We start from the raw sequence: 21,585 nt of genomic DNA on the forward strand, positions 1-21,585 counted from the left end.
CTACTATCCCTTATTCACTATTTTGAAATCCAAAAAACTTTGAAAATAAAATATTTTCTTAACACTTGGTGGCAGAACCTATCTTGACCTGAGCTCATTTGTCTGTAAAACTTGACCTGAATCCATGGTAACAAAGTGGCAAAACCTTATCTGAAAAACCTGATCTGAACTAAGACTGTATGCTTTGTTTATCCCACTTAGTAGTGCGATAGTCATAATGTTTCTTAAAAAATGTTAACTTGAGGGGTGCCTGGGTGGCTCAGTGGGTTAAAGCCTCTGCCTTCAGCTCGGGTCATGATCCCAGGGTCCTGGGATAGAGCCCGGAATAGGGCTCTCTGCTCAGCAGGGAGCCTGCTTCCTCCTCTCTCTCTGCCTGCTTCTCTGCCTACTTGTGATCTCCGTCTGTCAAATAAATAAATAAAATCTTTAAAAAAGGGGCGCCTGGGTGGCTCAGTGGGTTAAGCCGCTGCCTTCGGCTCAGGTCACGATCTCAGAGTCCTGGGATCGAGCCCTGCATCGGGCTCTCTACTCAGCAGGGAGCCTGCTTCCTCCTCTCTCTCTGCCTGCCTCTCTGCCTGCTTGTGATCTCTTTCTGTCAAATAAATAAATAAAATCTTAAAAAAAAAAATCTTTAAAAAAAAATGTTAACTTGATTATGAAGTGCTGCTATAGACCTCATGGGATATCATGTAACATAAAGTAAGTATACTTTTTCTAAAGTCTAAAAAATTCTTAATTCTGAATTCCATTTGGCCAAAAGGTTCTATGTGTAGATCCATATCCTTCATGGCCCTAGTACACTGCTATACATACAAAGGGCAAATTTTTAAAGATTCAATTAAATACTGAAAGGGTATATATTTATCCTGCAACATTGTCTAAAGAGCAACATTGTCTAAAAATTCAAGGGATGGTTACTAAATGGATTAAAGCAAGTAAAAGTTCCTAAACAAATACCTTGATGGGAAAAATAAGGTCTGAAATTCAAGATATTATCAAAAGTAACAAAATACTTTCCAATTATGGCTTTATAAAGTGTATTGTTTTTCTGATTTCATTAATTTAAAATTGGTGGCAATTGAAGATTTATTACATGTAAATAAATAACGTGGTTAAAACATACCAAATGGCACTTCTGGAAAATTGTGCTTATAAAGTTCACTACTATATTTACATTTCTTAAGGGACACAGATATTTCCACTACAAGTAGACTGCTACAGTAATATAAGGGATTCCTGATATTATCATACCATTTTCATCATCTGTAAAATAAGGAGGTTGGTAGTAAATGAGCTCTAAAGTTCTTTTATAATTCTACCATCAAGTATGTTATACAGAACAAAAAGTTCAAAGATTTCAATACATTATATGTTTATAAAAAATAAAATTAGAAAAAAAATAAACTTAACAAAAAGTAAAAAAAAAAAGTTCAAAGATTTCAATATACAGGAAATAAATCAGCAAACACTGAGGACCTGTATTACCGAAGGGATTAAAATCTTAACTATGGGGAAGTAAAAATCTAAGTATATGAGATTGTGTATGTTCTGTATTTAGAGCGATAATGTGGTCGAATTATCCTTTCTCTACCGGGGATACTGAAGATTCTATAAGCGTTTTTTTGTTTTTTTTTTTCCTCTAAGAGTTTTATAGAAAAACAGGAATAGGATGCATTAGAACAGAATATACTTGCTTCCGTTAACTCGGGATGCCATCTGAATGCCTACTATAGGAAGGTAAGACCCGTCACAATCCAAATTGATATTAGAAAATATAGTTGAACAGAGAATATAGGACAAAATTCACACACACAAAAGAACACAGATAATAAAAGCAGGTAATCCATAGAAGTGCGCGCAGGAAGAGGCCACGCTGGAGCAAGAGCAAATGGAATCATAGAGCTCTGGATCTGAAACGCTCCTAGAACGGAGGTCTTCCATGGAGGGAACAAAATCTCAAACAAAAACAGGCCTGGACCAGGAGCTGGGAAAGAGCCTTGGGAGTTAGGGGTTGCATCCATAACCATGTGGTCGCTCCTTTACTTCTACCATTTCCCTACTTCTTGATCTATAAGATAAATGGATTCACTTAGTTTTTTTAAGATCCAGGCAATGACACAGTAATAGTCCATATATCTTTGGGCTACCGTTCCAACCTAAGTTACCTAATTTTCCGGTTAAAGTAAAAAATAATGAAAAATGTAAACCCAAACCGACCCTGCTTAACTAGGACTGCGACGAACGACCGCGACGCCAATGAAGTAAAATACCAGCCTGGACTTGATCGGCTCCGCCCGCGGGAAACGTGAAAAGCCGCAGGGGCGGAGGCAGTGCTTTCCGGGATAGGCCCGGCTCACCCCACACGGTGACTGCGGCAACGGCGACGGAAGGGGCGGTCCCGAAGCCGGAAGTGACGCAACGCCGGCTTTTTGGCCTTGAGGGGAGGTGGAGCTGGTCGGTGGAGGGAGGTTGTGGTGGCGGAAGAGGTTCGGCGGCTGATGGCGGCGCAAGCACGGAAGACTTTCTAACGTTCGGTCTTTCCCGGAGTCCCCCGCAGGGTAAGCACCTTCCCCGGCCGACTGAAGCACCTTTTGCGGGGCAGTCTCCGGCTGGAGCTCTTTGGGGGTTCGTGATACGCTCCTCAGCGGTTAGAGTCTAGGGGCCTGGCCGCTCTCGGGAATGATCTCTGGTGACGATGCACCCAAATGACGATGCTTTCCTTCTCGAGGACAAACTTTTCCTCTTGGACTACGATTGTGACGGGGGTGTGGGCAACTTCGGTTGGGAGTAGGGCTGGGAAAAACAACGGGTGGCCGCCCCACCCGGCGGGGAGGCCCCGGGATAAGCCTTCGCTGTTTGGGGGAGCCGTGTGGAATTTGGGCACTTTGGCGGGGGCGAGTGACACGGGGGACCCCTGAAGAAGGACCTGTCTTGCCGGAGGTCCAATTCTGGGGTGTGTTTTGAGGCCATTGTGTGTGCTGCCGGCGTGGGCTAGCTTGGGAAAACAGGTCGAGTCCGAGGCTTGGGTTTGCCCGGGTGGGGTGAAACCCAGGTGTTTTGGTTTGTGTCGCCAGTGGAGAAAGAGGCGGGGACTCAGTGCGCCGCCCACGTTTGGGGGCCGGGGGCGGAGTTAGCTGTTGGGACCGGTTCGCGTATTTCACCTGGGCTACAGGTCTAGCTGACGCTTTTCTTGGTCTGTTTGTAGATGGCTCTTGCGCGTAGTGTTCGGAGGGATCTTAAGAGTCAACGTCTTCTTTGCTTAGGCAACTTTTCTTGATTTCACAACTCTCCTACCCCCGACTCAGCACCCGGCAGGTCGGCTGTTGTGGGCTAGTCCCGACCCTCGCTCATCGCCTTGGGCAATCTTTGCTTGGGCTGGGTGGGGGTGGGGTTGTGTGTGACTGTTGATACACTAGATTATCTTTTCTGTAATTTTGTTTGGAAAACACTGTGACAGATGACTTTCTACCTATATTACGTTTTAGGCATCACAGTTTAGTTACGAATTGCTGTTATGACGAGGATTTAGATGGGAAAGTTTAATTTTTCAACTCTTTTTTACGCTCATTGTAAAATTTCTACAGACTGAGTACTAATTATAATTTTGGTGCTCAGTTCCAAAGCATCTGAAGAGATTTTTGAATAACCTGTTAATAGAAGAGTGGGCTGATTGTCCCTCAAAGCACAATTCAGGTATAGAGAAGGGGCTGAGGCCAAGCCTTTGTTTTGTTCTTATCAAGAGTAGGCTCCATCTCTTGAAAAATTACTTGATAACGTGAGAAATGACTTGGTAGGTCTTTTATTTTTTACTTTTTTTTTTCTTTTTGTTTTTTTTTTTTTGTTTTGTTTTTTTGCAGCTTCAGAGGACATCCTAGTGTAGTTTTTGTTCTCCTCCTCACGTTCTTAAGTTGCATACCTCTATTTATGGTAATGGCTGCAGCCATTTAATGTTAACTATGAAATGTCCTACCGATGCTCGTGTACTTTGGGGGAATATTTGGGGAATACATATGCGAAGTTTATTGGATTTTATTCTTTTGGAATTTTGACACTAATTAAAATTTTTGTTTCTCTGGCTTTTTAAAATGTATTTTGGCCCAAATCCCTACAAAAAGAGAAAAATTCCCTCTTTGTATGGGCCAAGTTACAGCTTTTTAGAAACCATTTAAAACAATCTATAGAGTAAGTAAAAGTATAAGTAACACGGGGGTAGAGTGTCGAGGCACTCAGTTGTGAAGAATTCTAGAGATATGGATGTATTTAAGAGTGCAGATTAACAGATTGTTGGCTTTGCCTCTGCCTCCCAGAAGGATTGCAGATAACATTTTTCTGCTCTATAAACAAGTGGATAGTCTTTGAGTTAAAGTGTGAATAATTGAAAACCATTAGAATGTCTAACAGTTTTTCCTTCAGATATTTGTGTGTCTTATGGGACTGAAGTTTAGAGATAATTTTAAAAGTTCATGTACTTTTAACTGAAGATTTAAAAAAACTTGCTGTTTGGGGCGCCTGGGTGGCTCAGTGGGTTAAGCCGCTGCCTTCGGCTCAGGTCATGATCTCGGGGTCCTGGGATCGAGCCCCGCATCGGGCTCTCTGCTCAGCAGGGAGCCTGCTTCCTCCTCTCTCTCTGACTGCCTCTCTGCCTGCTTGTGATCTCTCTCTGTCAAATAAATAAATAAAATCTTTAAAAAAAAAACACAAAAAAAAAAACTTGCTGTTTGCCATCCACTATATGTAATGTGTTCCTATTATGGTATGTCATATATGGAGTTTTTATTACTAACTTTACTTATATACATACACAAAAGGAGAACAAATAGTAAAAGGAACTACCATTTTTTTTAAAAGATTTTATTTATTTATTTGTCAGAGAGAGAGAGAGAGAGAGCGAGCACAGGCAGACAGAGTGGCAGGCAGAGGCAGAGGGAGAAGCAGGCTCCCCACAGAACAAGGAGCCCGATGTGGGACTCGATCCCAGGATGCTGGGATCATGACCTGAGCGGAAAGCAGCTGCTTAACCAACTGAGCCACCCAGGTGTCCCAGGAACTACCATTTTACTAATCTTGTTTTATTACCTCCCCCAGTACATTTTTCCCCAGGAGTTATTTAATTTAATTTATTTTTTTAATTTATTTGACAGAGATCTAGCTAGAGAGGGAACACAAGCAGGGGGAGTGGGAGAGGAAGAAGCAACCCCCCCTCTCCCCCCCGCCCCATAGGAAGCCTGATGCGTGGGGCTGGGATCATGACCTGAGCCTAAGGCAGCGGCTTAACCCACTGAGCCACCCAGGTGCCCCCCCCCCCCCCGCCGGGAGTTTTTAAAGCAAATCCTGGACATCGGGATATTTCTTATGATTAGTTATCTTTGACTTTATAAGGACTTTGAAAGAAAAAAAAATCACCAGAGTCACATACACTGAACAAAATTAGTATATATATTTTCTAGTTTAGTTAACTAAGGCTTACATTTTTGGGCTGGTCCAGTGAAATTGAGTATCAGAAGCCACTGAAAAAATACTACCACAAAAGCCAGTTTTGGGCTTGAAAATGTTCCTGGAGGAGGAAATAAAGATAACATGCTTCCACCTTCCACCTTCCTTGTGCCCCCTACCCCATTTATTTTAGTTACTTAACTAAGTGCCACCTGCACATTATTTATCTTTTTTCTTTAGATAGATGAATCCCCCAAATAACAAAATTGGGATTTTGGACCAAAGATTTTATTGTATAAAGTTTACATTCTAGCACATGCAAAGGAACTCTAGACATGTTGGGCCTTTGTGAAATATAGTAGTAAACATGGAAGAGGGTACTGCAGGCATCACGTATATGCATTTCAGACTGTTTCTCAGCTGAATGTGTTTGGTTCTTTAATTCTTGAGTGGAAAATTTTTGCTTAGCCTTGGCTTGCATCTTAATGTACGCATGTTTCTGGAGCTGTACTTTAGAGAATGGGAAGCAAAATTTGGTATAGTACAGCTGCTTCCACTTCCCTTTGTGTGTGTGGGGAGCTATATTTCTTCTTCAGCTGAGGTGCAGTTTGTTCTTAGGGTGTTAGTGAAGCTACACTTACCAAGCATTACCACAAGGTGATGCAGTGACTTTGTATATTACTTCCCCACTGGGCTGTTTTGTGTCTGTGTGTGTGTGTGTGTGTACACACATGGATAGTGTATAATGTCTGAATTATCTTGATAAATTGCCGGTTTCAGTGAATTTCAGCATTTTTATGTTTATCCATCTTTTCATTCATTTTATTTATCTGTGTGAGTAGTGAAACAGGATTATATGGGAAGTTTTGTTTTACTATTTAAAATGGGTTGATTCATGTGGTAATTACATTGAGATTACATTTACCCTTGTTAACTTTTTTTTTTCCTAAAGATTTTATTTATTTATTTGACAGACAGAGATCACAAGTAGGCAGAGAGGCAGGCAGAGAGAGAGGGGGAAGCAGGCTCTCTGCTGAGCAGAGAGCCCAGTGTGGGACTTGATCCCAGGACCCTGAGGTCATGACCTGAGCCAAAGCAGTCTTAACCCACTGAGCCACCCAGGCACCCTGGAATTTAATTTTTAAAAAAGTTTAAAACTAATAGAGTGGAAGTACTTGGAAAACATTTCTGTAGTAATAATTGCACTGAAATTTTTAAAAAGGTTGGAGTGTTGGAGAGAGATTAATAAAGGTTAGTAGGATCACAAATTTATAGTATACTTAAGATTTATACTCTTGAATATATTTAAAGTCTGATGAAGGGTGTTCTTTTAAAAACCTGAATTTTGGGAGGAAGCCTTAAAAATGAAATTTTATGTTAATACGTTTATTTGAAATGAAAATGTGTTTATATGTACTGGCAAACAGGTTAAAAGTTAGTCTTCACATGTATCCCTCATGAATAAATACTATTAAGTGTAGTTTCTAGTCCTTTTTTGATAGCATTTGTAAGCATACACACACACACACACACACAAATACATAGATGTATACCTTCCTGCTATTTTTCTGCTTAAAATTTCAGTGAGGTAAAAGTGTAAGGTAGGATTATGGATTTTTGAAACGTTGTGTAGGTGAGGTTAAACAAAAGTTTAAACTTCACTGCTTAAAACAATTACAGTTTAAGAAACAAGTTGTAAGAAAAAGTTTCATCCTTAAATTATTTATTTATTTATTTATTTATTTGATAGAGAGATCCCAAGTAGGCAGAGAAGCAGGCAGAGAGAGAGGAGGAAGCAGGCTCCCCGCTGAGCAGAGAGCCCGATGTGGGGCTCGATCCCAGGACCCTAGGATCATGACCTGAGCCGAAAGCAGAGGCTTTAACTCACTGAGCCACCCAGGTGCCCCTTAAATTACTTTTAATTAAAAACATTGTCAACTCATCCTAAGCTAGCCTTATTTTCTTACTAAATGTTTTCCTAGAGAAACCTAAATCATTTTCTTTGTAGAAAAATGTTCCTCATTCACTTGCCTCAGTTTTGGTAGTTGTATCTGCTTGAGGTTGGTTTCATTGATTTAGCTATAGTTTCTCTTAATTGGTATAACCATTAGTAAACAGGTTTTCAAAACTGGAATCCGTTATTTTTTCCTTGTTTATGAAGGCATTGACTTGAAAAGAGATTATCATCAGTGACCTTATTAGCACATGACGTTCCTCTGAGCTGAAATTAGCTCAAACGATTCAAAGAAAAGTAATAAAACTCTTCATTTATTTTAGGCAGAGTTCTCAGTGTTTGTAAGTAAGGGCTACCTCTTCATTTTATTGAAGACTTTGGCATGGTAGTGACAGTTATATCCTTCTGTGAAATAGGGCTGCTGGTAATTAAGCCATTTTGTTAGTACAGAGATGCGGGAGGATTGCTGCTGAATGCACTCTCCTTTCCTTGGAATCTTGGCAGAGCTCAGGTTGGGGAGAGGCTAACAGACAACCAGGCTGGTATTCTACCACAGTGGCTTCCAGGTTCACCATTGATAGTCTCTTTATGAGATGTTCAGTATATTGTTTCAGTAAAGCAGTACTTGAACAGAAGCAGAGAAGACACAAGAAGAAACGAGGGTATTTTCTTGAAGTGTTTATTTTGAAACTCTTAAAAAATTTGCCTTAGTATTCAAACAGGTCAGCAAAAGAAACATTGTGAAAGCATGTTGTCCTAGATCTTCTTAGCAGTAAAGGCTTTCTTAATAGTTAAAATATGAGCAGAGACTAACTGCTGTGCTTGCCCTGTAGAGACGCTATTGGTTTGTGAAGTAAAATAGATTAATTTGGTCAGCAAAAATCTTGCCCTGGTTTTCCCATCACAGAGATTTTTGTGATGACTTAGAAGCAAGTACCATAGGGACATGGTCATCGTTATTTATGTGTAGTGTAGAATCAGTAATAATTTTACTGAGTCTTTGATACTGTATAGATAGCTTTTTTTTTCCCGAAGATTTCATTTATTTATTTGACAGACAGAGATCACAAGTGGGCAGAGAGGCAGGCAGAGAGAGAGGAAGGGAAGCAGGCTCCCTGCTGAGCAGAGAGCCCCATGCGGGACTTGATCCCAGGACCCCCGGATCATGACCTGAGCCGAAGGCAGCGGCCCAACCCACTGAGCCACCCAGGCGCCCTATAGATAGCTTTTTTGAGTAAATCTCAGTTGTATCCTTTATTCTCAAAAGTAGAACACAAAATATGGAAAACATTTGTGTCCTGCAGATTTTTGTTTAGATTTAATTATTTAGAGACTACAGGTGTGAGCCTATTTGGGGAGGGGCAGAGGGGAGAGAGGATCTTGGTTTTTAAATTTTTTAATCCCCGTGTGACTTTCTGAGCCATTTTGGAAATTGTTATTTCCCAGTTTGTATTTCTATATTTAATCACATTTTTAAGGAGGAGTTACAAGTATATATCTTAATAATTATGGCATATAGATGCTCATGTAATTTGCATTCAGTGTTATGTATTTTCTGAAGGTGTAAGTTTTTTGTTAGTTGGTATCATTCAACTTGTATATGTTTGCTTGTTTCAGATTCACAATGACATCCTTTCAAGAAGTCCCCTTGCAGACTTCCAACTTTGCCCATGTCATCTTTCAAAATGTGGCCAAGAGTTATCTTCCTAATGCACACCTGGAATGTCATTACACCTTAACTCCATATATCCATCCACATCCAAAAGATTGGGTTGGTATATTCAAGGTGAGAACCTTTTTTTTTTTTTTTTTCATATTTCTTCCATGTAGGTACTGTTTTCTTTTTAAGCAGTTTGATAAGTAGCTTGTATTAGTCTTGTCTTTACTCTGCAAATAGGGCCCTTTTTATGTTTGTAAACTTAAATGTTTTGCAAACATGAAATATTTAACAGTGCTGGCCAGTATACAACAAATATTGAGAACTTCAGTTCACCAGGCTTGCACCTCATTGATCAAAAGATCTGTCACTCAAGGTCTGTGAAACCTTTTTTGAGACCTTTTTTTCCTTCAATTTTCTCCATTCCTTACTTGAAAAAAGATCTTTTCCTTTGAGTTGCTTTATCATTGTCTCTTCAGTCATTTGTAATTTTATACAGCGCTACAGCCATGTTATTCTTTTGTTGTCCTATGTTGCTTAAATATTACTCATATTGTCTTATGCTTTTATAAGAGTATTCTGTTTTACATGACTAAATAGTAAGCTTTCTGATGGCAGGAGTCCCAGTTCTTATATTTGGCTGGTCATTTTGTATAATATTTGCCTGAGAATTATATTGCGGTGATCATTATGTTGGTGCGTCACTGCTAGAGATTTTCTGGCAATTTCAACTCTTCAGAATGTAATGGAGAACTAAAACATGAGAGTGTCTTTGGGGCACCTGGCTGGCTCAGTTGGAAGAACATCTCTTGATCTCGGGTTTGTGAGTTTGAGCCCCACATTGGGTGTAGAGGTTACTTAAATAAAATTTAAAAATGTCCTTTGAACAGCCAAAATGTCATAAAAGTCTAAATTCCTCAGAATACGTTTTAGATACGATTTTGTCTGGTGTGTAGAAGTTAAACAACAAAGTAGAGGGGCGCCTGGGTGGCTCAGTGGGTTAAGCCGCTGCCTTCGGCTCAGGTCATGATCTCAGAGTCCTGGGATCGAGCCCCCGCATCGGGCTCTCTACTACTCAGCAGGGAGCCTGCTTCCTCCTCTCTCTCTGCCTGCCTCTCTGCCTGCTTGTGATCTCTCTGTCAAATAAATAAATAAAATCTTTAAAAAAAAAAAAAAAAAAAAAAAAAAGTAGAAGTAAGAATAGGTGCTAGAATTAGGCACATAGAAGGTATCTAGAAGTGAAAGTTGTCCTTTCAGACTGAGGAGGGCCAAAAAACTATTGGATAAATAAAGTTTTGGCATCTAATGACCTTTTATTTCCTTTTTGAATCCTTTTTTCCTTGATTTTGCCTGTTAGAGGAGTCACTATTAAGTTATTTAAGTCAAATTCCAGAATGGAGATAACATTCATTGTGAGCATTTTTATGACATCAGTGCTGGTTTTGATTTTATGTGAGATACAGGTATCAGGTTAAACTTGGTGAGAATTGGTATTTTGTATAAGAAAGGGTCAGACAAGAGTAGAATAGGGAAATGAGATTGAGGGAAGGAAGGGGCATTTCTGGCAGGAAAGCGGTATAAGCAAAGGCACAAAGAATGATAATGGATGCAGGTTACAAGTTGCTTTGATTAGAACATAAGCTTCATTTAGGAAAGTGGAGGGAGATAGTGTTGGAATTAAGCTTCACACTGTCCATGGAGACCTTCAGGTGTAGGCTGAAATGTTTGTAGGTTTTTATTTTGGGCAGTGGGATGTCTTTGTGTATGTAGGCTGATGAATTATATTTCTAAGAAGATGAATGTTTACCTTTTTCTTTCAAATTATTTTTTTAATGGCCTATTGCCTAATCCAAAAGTTAATACTTTCCCTTCAAATCTAGTCGAACACCAGTTCTATCCATTTTCTTGCCTATGTATTTTTTATTTGTAATATCAATGCCCTAATTTTATGTCCTCCTTATCTCTTTCTAAGACTACTGCAATAGGTCACTTTTCCCCCTTGTTTTCATTCTTACCCCCTCCTTATCTGTTCTTTAAATTACTCTATAAAAACTATAAAATGAGGGACGCCTGGGTGGCTCAGTTGGTTAAGCAGCTGCCTTCGGCTCAGGTCATGATCCCAGCGTCCTGGGATCGAGTCCCACATCGGGCTCCTTGCTTGGCGGGGAGCCTGCTTCTCCCTCTGCCTCTGCCTGCCATTCTGTCTGCCTGTGCTCACTCGCTCTCCTCTCTCTCTGACAAATAAATAAAATCTTAAAAAAAAAAAAACTATAAAATGAAAATCTGAACATACCTTCCTTTTGTTTCAGACTCTCAGGTGGTTCTTCATCATCTGTGGAATAATGCTGAGACCAAATAACTTCACCAATGTGCTGTATAACCTTCTTTTGTTTTGCTTTGTTTTTAAAGACTTTACTTGAGAGTGCCTATGAGCACGAGCTGGGGGAGGGGCAGAGGGAAAGGGAGAAAAAGACTCCCCTCTGAGCGGGGATCTGGAGGTGGGGCTTGATCCTAGGATCGGGACCTGAAGGCAGACGCTTACCTGCTGAAGCAACAAGCTCCTCCTTGTAAGGCTTCTTTCTGACTTAATCTGTAATTTCATTTTTTTTGTCGTTGTCTGCTTATTTGCTTTGATAATGCTAAACCCCTATCTCTTGTGCATTCCAAGTTCTGTAACTTTTCTCTAAGAGATGAAAATGTACATGATTATAACAGTGTAGAATGGATTGTAGAATTGCCTGGATAATACTGTAAAACTCAGTAGGAATTCCAGGCCTTTGGTAAAAATTTGAGAACATGTGGGAAGACTCAAGGAAGAAAATCATGTTTGTTTGTTTATTTATATTGAAAGGCTTATTTATCTGTCAGAGAAAGTGAGAGCACAAGCAGCGGAAGTGGCAGGCAGAGGGAGAAGCAGACTCTCCGCTGAGCAGGGAGCCCAATGTAGGACTTGATCCCAGGACCCTGGGATTATGATCTGAGCCAAAGGCAGACGCTTAACTGACTGAGCCACCCACGCATCCCAAAAATCATGTTTAATAAAGTGGAATTGCCTTGCTTATTGCATTGCGTGTTTTAAAACACTTACGTGGACTGTAAATTGTCCATAGGATGATTTTGATAGACAAAATATTGAAAGACAAGCAGGGAGAATATGCCCAGATAGTAGCAATAAGGGGGAAGGAGTGAAGGGAATGTGTGTGTGGTGTTTGTGAAAGTGTTAAGGAATTTGATTTGCCTGGGACAGATGATTCTTTTTTTTTTTTTTTTTTTTTTAAAGATTTTATTTATTTGTCAGAGAGAGAGGGAGAGAGAGCAAGCACAGGCAGACAGAGTGGCAGGCAGAGGCAGAGGGAGAAGCAGGCTCCCCACAGAACAAGGAGCCCGATGTGGGACTTGATCCCAGGATGCTGGGATCATGACCTGAGCCGAAGGCAGCTGCTTAACCAACTGAGCCACCCAGGTGTCCCTCAAGATGCATTGTTAATTTCTTCCTCAAGGACTTGAAAGCATAGTTTTCTATTTTGTACTCAGATTGGATTTCATCTTGTCCCTCGGTGGGCTCAGCATGGGGTACCTGTTACATCCTAGAGCAACATCAACTACTTTCTTGAGAAGAGTTGCTCAGACTTAGGCAATAACGGAAAGCAAAATATGTTAGGCATACTTGTAGGTTGCTATAGAAGGCAACTGATAATACTCTTGAGCTGTTGTGAATCACTTAGTGGAAACACAGCGAGGACCAAACCCTTCAACATCTTTTATTTATTTATTTTTTGAAGATCTTATTTATTTGATAGAGTGCATGCACTCTCAGGGAGTGGCAGAGGGAGATGAAGAGAGGCTAATGCGTGGTGTGATCCCAGGACCCTGGCATCCTGACCTGAGCTGAAGGCAGAAGCTTAACGGATTGAGCCACCCTGGCATCCGTAGATAGTACTTCTTTCAATATCAGTGTATGGACAGGGACAAAGAACACAAGCTATGATTTGTACCAGGCATATATCATATATGTTGGGGGAAAAACTTCAGATGGGCCTTTTTTTTTTTTTTTTTTTTAAAGGAGATGGTGAAGCATTGGGGGATCCGAAGTGAGGGAGAGCATATCATAGGATCAAGATCACTCTCTCTAATAGGCGTGTGTCCTTGGGTATTAATGAATGGTAACATTTAATGAATACTAATGTGCTCAGCACTTTGCTGATCTATATAGGGATTATCTTATTTATTACACAACCCTTTGAGATTATCATCTTCATTTTAAAGAGGAGGGAACAGAAATAACCTGACTGAAGTCATATAGCTAGTAAGTGATCTTTTCTGGCAGTCTGATCTTATTTCCTATGCTCTTAATCACTACAATATATTGTGTGTGCAAAAACTACCATTTATGAAGTGCTTACTGTGGGTCAGGCACTCTCCTGGGTGTTGGTTTTATGTTCATCATCTAATTTAATTCTATTAACATTCCTGGGAGAAACAATAACAGCCTTATGAGGTAGATCATGTCATGGGTTCCTCAAGTTTCTCTCATACAAAGAGATGAATGGTGTCTTAAATGTTTTCAAATGTTTTTGACTGACAGAAATTCTGTGACTTTGCCTAGCAATTAGTTGTATGCAAGTACTCATGAAGCAGATTTTCAAGAAGCATTATTTAGCCTTTATGCATTGGTATTTTCTAATTCTGTATAATTAAGAACTAAGGGCTGTGAACCACTGCATTGATATTACCATTTCCTAGTGGAAGTAGTACTTGCAGTTTAAAAGCACTCTTTTAGAGACTATAAAGATTGCTAATATTCTTTTAGATTCAATGTTCTGTAATCTTATCCCAGGTCTATCAGAATTATAGAATGTATGTATAGTCTAAACCTGTGGATGATGCATAATTTCTTACGTTTTCTGCAAATGGATGTCTAGTACAGGCATACCTTGGAGATATTATGGGTGGGGTTCTAGACCACCACATCACAGTCGTGAAGTGAGTCACAATTTTTTCGGTTTCCCAGTTCATATAAAGTTGTTTACACTGTGTTATAGTTTTTATTAGGCATGCAATAGCCTTATGGCTAAAAAACCCAATGTATATACCTTAATTAACTACTTTATTGCTAAAAACTAACCATCATCTAATCTTCCAGCGATTTCTCTTTTTGCTGGTCATGCCATGATGTTGAAAGCTCCTGGCTGGTCAGGGTGGTGGTTGCTGAAGGTTGGGATGGTTGTGGCAATTTCTTAAAATAAGACAACAAAAAGGGTGTTTGGCTGTCTTAGTCGGTGGAGCACGGGACTCCTGATCTCTGGGTTGTGAGTTCGAGCCTCACATCGGGGTTGAATTTGCTTTAGGAAAAAGAAAAAGGAAAAGAAAAAGACAGTAATGAAGTTTGTCATATCCATTGACTCTTCCTTTCATGAACTATTTTTCTGTAGCATTTTACCCACAGTAGAACTTTTTACAAAATTGCAGTCAGTCCTCTCAAACCCTGCTGCTGTTTTACCAAGCTAAATTTCTTTAATACTCTTAAGTCTTTTGGTGTCATTTCTGTAATCTTCACAGCATCTTCACCAGGAGTAGATTCCACCTCAGATGTTTCTTTACTCATCCATAAGAAGCATCTCCTTATCTATTTAAGTTTTGTAATAAGATTGCAACAATTCAGTCACATCTTTCAGGCTCCACTTCTAATTTTAGTTCCTTTGCTGTTTCTACTACATCTGCAGTTACTTCCTCCACTGAAGTCTTGAACTCCTGCAGGTCATCCATGAGGGTTGAAATCAGCATCTTCCAAACTTCTGTTGGTGATGGTGTTTTGACTTATTCCCATGAATTGTGAATGTTCTTAAGGGCATCTAGAATGGTGAATTCTTTCTAGATGGTTTTCAGCCTACTTTGTCCAGATCTATCAGAGGAGTTATTACCTATAGCTGCTATAGCCTTTCAAAATGTATATATATTTTAAAAGATTTTATTTATTTATTTGAGAGAGATCTTGAGCAGGGGGAGGGGTAGAGGGAGAAGCAGATTCCTCACTGAGCAGGAAGCTCAATTCAGGACTTGATCCCAAGACCCTAGGATCATGATTTGAGTGGAAGGCAGATGCTTAACTGACTGAACCACCCAGGTGCCCAACATGTATTTCTTAAATAATAAGACTTACAAGTTGAAATTACTCTGGATCTGTGGGCTGCAGAGTGGATATTATATTAGCCGGCATGAAAACAACATTGACCTTGTTGTATGTCTCCATCAGAGCCCTTGAATAAACAGCTGCTTTGTGAATGAGCTGTAGGATTTTGAAATGAATGTTTCTTTTCTCAGCAGTAGGTCTCAACAGTGGGTTTAAAATATTTAGTAAACCATGTGGTAGACAGATGTGCTGTCATACAGGCTTTGTTCCATTTATAGAGCACAGGCAGAGTAGGTTTAACAAAATTCTTAAGGGGCTTTGAATTTTTGAGAGGGTACATGAGTACTGGTTTCAGCTTAAAAATACCAGCTGGATTGGCCCTTAGGAAGAAAGTCAACTTGTCCTTTGAAGCCAGGCATTGACTTTTTCCTCTAGCTGTGAAGTCTGAGATGGCTTCTTCCAAAATAAGAGTGTTTCATCTACGTTGAAAATCTGTTATTTAGTGTAGCCACCGTCATTAGTTATCTTAGCTAGATCTTTTGGGTAACTGGATGCAGCAGCTTCTACATTAATATTTGTGGCTTCACTCTACCCTTCTGTATTATGGAGATGCTTTCTATAAGTCTCATGAACCAGCCATTGCTAGTTTCAAACTTTTTTGGTAGCTTCTTCTCTTCTGTCCATCTTAAGAGTTGAAGATAGGATAGGGCCTTGCCTTGGATTAGGCTTTGGCTTGAGAGAGTGTTGTGGCTGGTTTAATCTTCTATCCAGATGATTAAAACACTCCATATCAGTGATAAGACTGTTTTGCTTCTTATCATTTGTGTGTTCACCTGAGTAGCACTTTTATTTTCTTCAAGAATCTTTCCTTTGCATTCTTAATTTGGCTGTTTGGTGCAGGAGACCTGGCTTTCAGGCTGTCTTGGCTTTTGACAGGCCTTCCTCACTAAGCCTAATCATTTCTAGCTCTGATTTTAAGAGTGAGATCTGTCTTTTCCTGTGAGAAGACTTTGAGGCCCCTGTAGGTTTAATAAACGGCCTAATTTCAATATTGTTGGGTCTCAGGAAATAGGGAGGCTTAAGAGGGAGAAAGATTGGGTAATGGCCAGTTAGTGGAGTAGTCAAAACATGTATATTAAGTTCATCATCTTTTATGGGCCTAGTCTGTGATACTCCAAAACAGTTAATAATAGTAATATTTGAAGATCACTGTTGTAGGTCACCATAACAAATGCAATAATAATGAAAAAGTTTGAAATACTCAGAGAATTACCAAAATGTGATACAGAGCAGTGAGGTGAACAAATGGTGTTTGGAAAATTGCGCTGATAGAGTTGTTTGATTCGAGGTTATCCCAAACCTTCACTTTGTACAAACAAAACACAATAGACTATCTATGATGCACAATGAGTTTTGTGTATACCTGTTTAAATATCTCTAATATTCAGTATTTAACATCTTATAGTCCATCTAGAAGATACAGACTGAGATCTGTAATATGTATGTTTTATAAGTTGAAAATGGTTTAGATATACATGGGACATAGGTTTTCTTTCTTTCTTTCTTTTTTTTTTTTTAAGATTTTGTTTATTTATTTGACAGAGATCACAAGTAGACAGAGAGGCAGGCAGAGAGAGGGGGAGAAGCAGGCTTCCTACTGAGCAGAGCCCGATGTGATGCTGGGCTAGATCCCAGGACCCTGGGATCATGACCTGAGCCGAAGGCAGAGGCTTCAACCCACTGAACCACCCAGGTGCCCCTAGGTTTTCTATCTGTATATATAAACATCTTGATAATAAGGGACTTTTTGCAAAATTTACCAGTTGGCTGGAGTTAAGACTCGGCATGAGAGATTGGTGAAGTTAACCATGTTCAAGATAGAAAAATCTAATTACACTGAAATTTGAGACATAAAGTAGGAAGTTTTAGAAGTTTAGTGAGGGGATACCTGGGTGGCTCAGTGGGTTCAGTGTCTGCCTCTTGATCTTGGCTTAGGTCTGGGTGGTAAGTTCAAGTTCTGCCTAAAAGAAAAAAAGAAAACTCTTAAGTTTAGTGAAATCAAATTTTAAGGGAAACATAAGTTGTTATATTTGATCATGTGCATGCTGAGATTCTTCTTGAGAAATTGAGTATCAGATTGCATTTTTAACACATAATAGAAACTCTACTGTTCAATATATGGGTTTTTATAACATAAGCTTGTAGCTTAATAAAAATAAAAATTTGACATGCTTGTTAAAATGCTCAGTGATTTATAAACATGGTGACACATGTTTTAACTTTCGGATGCAGTAAAAATAGTACACTATAAGATATCACTCTAATCTGTGTTTTTGTTATTTTCCTTTAGGTTGGATGGAGTACTGCTCGTGATTATTACACATTTTTATGGTCTCCTATGCCTGAACATTACGTAGAAGGATCAACAGTTAATTGTGTATTAGCATTTCAAGGTAAGAACTGAAAACAATTTGATGAAATTTGATGTTTTCATCAAATTTCAAAATTCAGATTTCAAAAGAACTTGATGAGATTTGATGTTTTCTTGCCATTTAAAATGTTCTCCATTCTGATGGTCTACTTAGGCATGTCTAACATATCAAAATTGAATTAATTAGTATCTTTGTTTAGCAAAAATTTCAAGAATGTAAATATGTAGTGTAGGATACATATTTTATATGGACATTTTAAGAGGTTTCTTTGCTTTTCATTGAAGAGTGTGTTTCTTTGCAGATCTTCACTTTGGATTGCTTTTGTTGTTGTTGTTTTTTTCCAAATAAGAAAACCGTTACTGATAGTAGAATAATGTAACGAATTAGGGTGAGAAAAATAATTCTATATGAAAACCACAGTTTATAGAGGTTATACGGTTTATAGAGCAGTTGCTTTATAAAATGGATGTAAGGGAATATAAAGTTTATTCTTAGCTTGGCATTATATACATAATTTAAAAAATAGTCCATTTAGAATTCTGTCTTAGAATTTGCTTCAGAGTGATCTTCGTATTTTAATTGCCCTGATTTTTGGATTATATTAAAGCAAATTCTTAGCCTTGTTTATGCTATGGATTCGTTTTGGTCTGTAGAAACTAGTGAATGTTGTCTCAGATTGGTATTCTAATGCGCATAAAACGCAGAGAACTAGGGGTGCCTGGGTGGCTCAGTTGGTTAAGCATCTGTGTTTGGCTCAGGTCATGGTCCTTAGATCAAGTCCTGCATCAGGCTTCCTGCTCACTGTGGAGTCAGGTTCTCCCTCTACCCCTACCCCCACCACCCCTGCTGCTCATGCACAGTCTGTCTCTCAAATAAATAATTAAATCTTTAAATTAAAAAAAAATGCAGAAAACTACAAAGGAAGCAGTAATACTCTATTGAATGGGTCTAATGGGTTTAAGAGTTTGTTCATTCGTCTATTAAAGAAAGACACCTTAGCAGCTTCCAAGTTTTGTCAATGTGAATAAAACTGCTATAAACATATATTCACAGGTTTTTGTATGGATATACATTTTCCACTCATTTGGGTAAATACCAGGGAGTATAGTTGCTGGATCATATGGTATGTTTAGTTTTGTAAGAGACCACCAGACTTTTCCGAAGTGATTATATATCATTTGGCATTACCATTAGCATTGAATGAGATTTCTCGTTCTGCTGTGTCTTTGCTGGCATTCAGTGTTGGCAGTGTTTTGGGTTTTGGTGGTTTACTTTTCAAAAAAACTTTATTCTGAGGTTTGTGTATGTTTGGTGTGAAAATGAGTTGGCATTGTGACCATGTGGAACTAGCATATAAAAGAAATTTGTTATGTACTCTGTCAAGAACCATTCAGAGGATAAAATTTGTACTGTAATATAGGCCAAGATTTAGGTCCTTGTAGTGTTTTATGGATTAAGAAATGGTGTAAATTATAAATCTGGTTTATCTTTTAATTTATAGACTCTTTTTAGATAATGTGTATATTGGAACTGATTTTTTTTTTTTTTTTTTAAAGATTTTATTTATTTGGCAGAGAGTGGGTGCGTGCACAGGCAGGGGGAGAGGCAGAGGCAAGGGAGAAGCAGGCTCCCTGCCAAGCAGGGGAAGCCCAACATGGGACTGATCCCAGGACTCTGGGATCATGACCTGGGCCGAAGACAATGGCTTAACCAGTTGAGCCACTCGCTGCCCCTGGAACTGATTTTTTTGTTAAGATTTTTTTTTTTAAAGATTTTTATTAGCTGCAGGGGGTGGGGCAGAGGGGTGGGCATATAAGTAGACTCCCTGCTGAGCAGGGAGCCGGACTCAGAATCCTAGGACCCTGAGATCATGACTTGTGCCAGAGTCAGACATTTAACTGACTGAGCTGCCCAGGTGCCCCAAGATATTTTTTTTCTTAAAAATTGTGGGTTTATTTCCAGTCATTTTTAATCATTTTTAATGTGATTAATTTTCTTAAACTAATTTACCCATTTGTTATAGTGACTAATGTTTTACTAGTGATTTACCAAGAGGTTTAAAAGCAGTTTGGGGTGGCGCCTGGGTGGCTCAGTGGTTTAAGCCTCTGCCTTCAGCTCAGGTCGTGATCTCGGGGTTCTGGGATCGAGCCCCACATCAGGCTCTCTGCTCATCGGGGAGCCTGCTTCTCCCTCTCTCTCTGCCTACTTGTGATCTGTCTCTCTCTGTGTCAGAGAAATAAATAAAATCTTAAATAAATAAATAAAAGCAGTTTGGGGAAAAAAAAAGCATCTGGTTTGTTTGTACTTTAAGAACATTTTCATGGGAGCTAAGCATAAAGGCAGTAAGTTTTCCAAGTTTTTGAAAACTCATCATGTTAATTTTTACTTTGAAATTCAGAAATAAAAGCTTCGGCCTGCCTAGAACTCATTTGTTACATAAAGAGATCAGGATAGAGTCATGAAAAACTTACTCCTAGAGTATTAGAGCTAGAGGAAATTTTAAGCATTATCCAAAATTGCTTTGCTCATTTTGTGAATGAGTCATAAGACTCTTGAAAAGCAAAACTCAGAACAACTAACAAAGATATGTAAATGTAATTCTTTCTCTATATGGACCTTGTTATTTGATTGCTTTACTATTTTATTTTCAATGTTATTCATCTAATGATTTTTCTAGACAGCTTTAAGTTGCAACTCTGAATAACTAGGCTTTGTATCTCAAATGGTATTTGAACCATTTATTAGTGAATTATTTTTGTGAGATTTATCAGACCTTGACTGCCTAGTTTGTAAAATTTTGAATGTCTTGATTCCAGAGCTGATTAGTCAGAGTGCTCTCTAATTTTTTTTTTCCTATTTAAACTTTAAAATAAGTCTGATGGCCATTTAAGTTACTCAGTCATGGCTTAATAAATTTATTTGTATAAGGAGGGTGAGTTTTTCAAAATTTGGAAGTATATTGCCAAATCTACTCCTGTGTTAATTTCTTTTTCTTTTTTTTTTTTTTCTTTCCTTAAGAGAGGGTGAGGAGTGGGGGCGGAGGAGAAGAGAGGGAAAGAGAATCCTAAGCAGGCTGCACACTAGTGTGGGGCCCAATGCAGGGCTCAATCTTAAAACCTTGAGAATATGACCTGAGCTGAAATGAGTTGGATGCTTAACTAACCGAGCCACCCAGGCACCCCCATAAAAAGTTTTTAAACTTTTGGGGCGCCTGGGTGGCTCAGTGGGTTAAGCCTCTGCCTTCGGCTCAGGTCATGATCCCAGGGTGCTGGGATCGAGCCCCGCATCGGGATCTCTGCTTAGTGGGGAGCCTGCTTCCTCCTCTCTCTCTGCCTGCCTCTCTGCCTACTTGTGATCTCTCTGTCCAATAAAAAAAAAAAAAAAGTTTTAAAACTTTTTATTTTATAATAATTTGGGATGTAAAGTTGCAAAAATAGTACACAGAATTTCCGTATACCCATTACCCAGCTTCCTTTTATGTTAACATTTTATATAGTACATTTATTTAAAAAGATAGGAATTTAACATTGATATAACACTAGTGACTAAAGTATAAACTTTATTAAAATTTTATTAAGTGTTTCTAATAGTGTTATTTCCTGGATCCAATCCAGAATCTCACTTTGCCTTTAATTGTGTTATCTTCTTATCTCCTCTAGTCTGACAGTTCTTCATTCTGTCCTTGTCTTGCATGACTTTTACCTTTTTGAAGAGTATCATTATTACTATTTTTAAAGATTTTATCTATTTATTTGACAGAACATGAGCCAGTGCACAAGCATGGGGAGCGACAGGCAGAGAAGAGAGAAGCAGGATGTGGGGCTTGATCCCAGGACTCTTAAGACCAGGGTGGGAGATGAAGGCAGATGCCCAAGGACTGAGCGAGCCACCGACGTGCCCCTTTTGAATAGTAGTATTACTATTCAGTGTGTTTTGGGTGGCGGGGAGGATAACATGTTCCTGTTTTTGTGCTGGTGTT

At 39.1% G+C, this 21,585-nt stretch overlaps 1 protein-coding gene across 4 annotated transcripts in view; it reads left to right on the forward strand.

Annotated features, from left to right (window-relative positions):
• The first annotated feature begins 2,401 nt into the window (after window positions 1-2,401).
• TAX1BP1 (Tax1 binding protein 1) overlaps window positions 2,402-21,585 on the forward strand; it is an 80,895-nt gene continuing 61,711 nt past the window's right edge. For all 4 annotated transcript variants that reach the window (XM_047696115.1, XM_047696117.1, XM_047696116.1 and 1 more), the window contains exons 1-3: window positions 2,402-2,558; window positions 9,005-9,173; window positions 17,525-17,627. In XM_047696115.1, coding sequence (XP_047552071.1) covers window positions 9,012-9,173; window positions 17,525-17,627 — 265 coding nt within the window. In that variant the 5' untranslated portion in view covers window positions 2,402-2,558; window positions 9,005-9,011. The remainder of the gene's footprint in view (window positions 2,559-9,004; window positions 9,174-17,524; window positions 17,628-21,585) is intronic.

This window comes from Lutra lutra, chromosome 11, assembly GCF_902655055.1.
Source record: "Lutra lutra chromosome 11, mLutLut1.2, whole genome shotgun sequence".
Taxonomy (NCBI): Eukaryota; Metazoa; Chordata; class Mammalia; order Carnivora; family Mustelidae; genus Lutra; species Lutra lutra.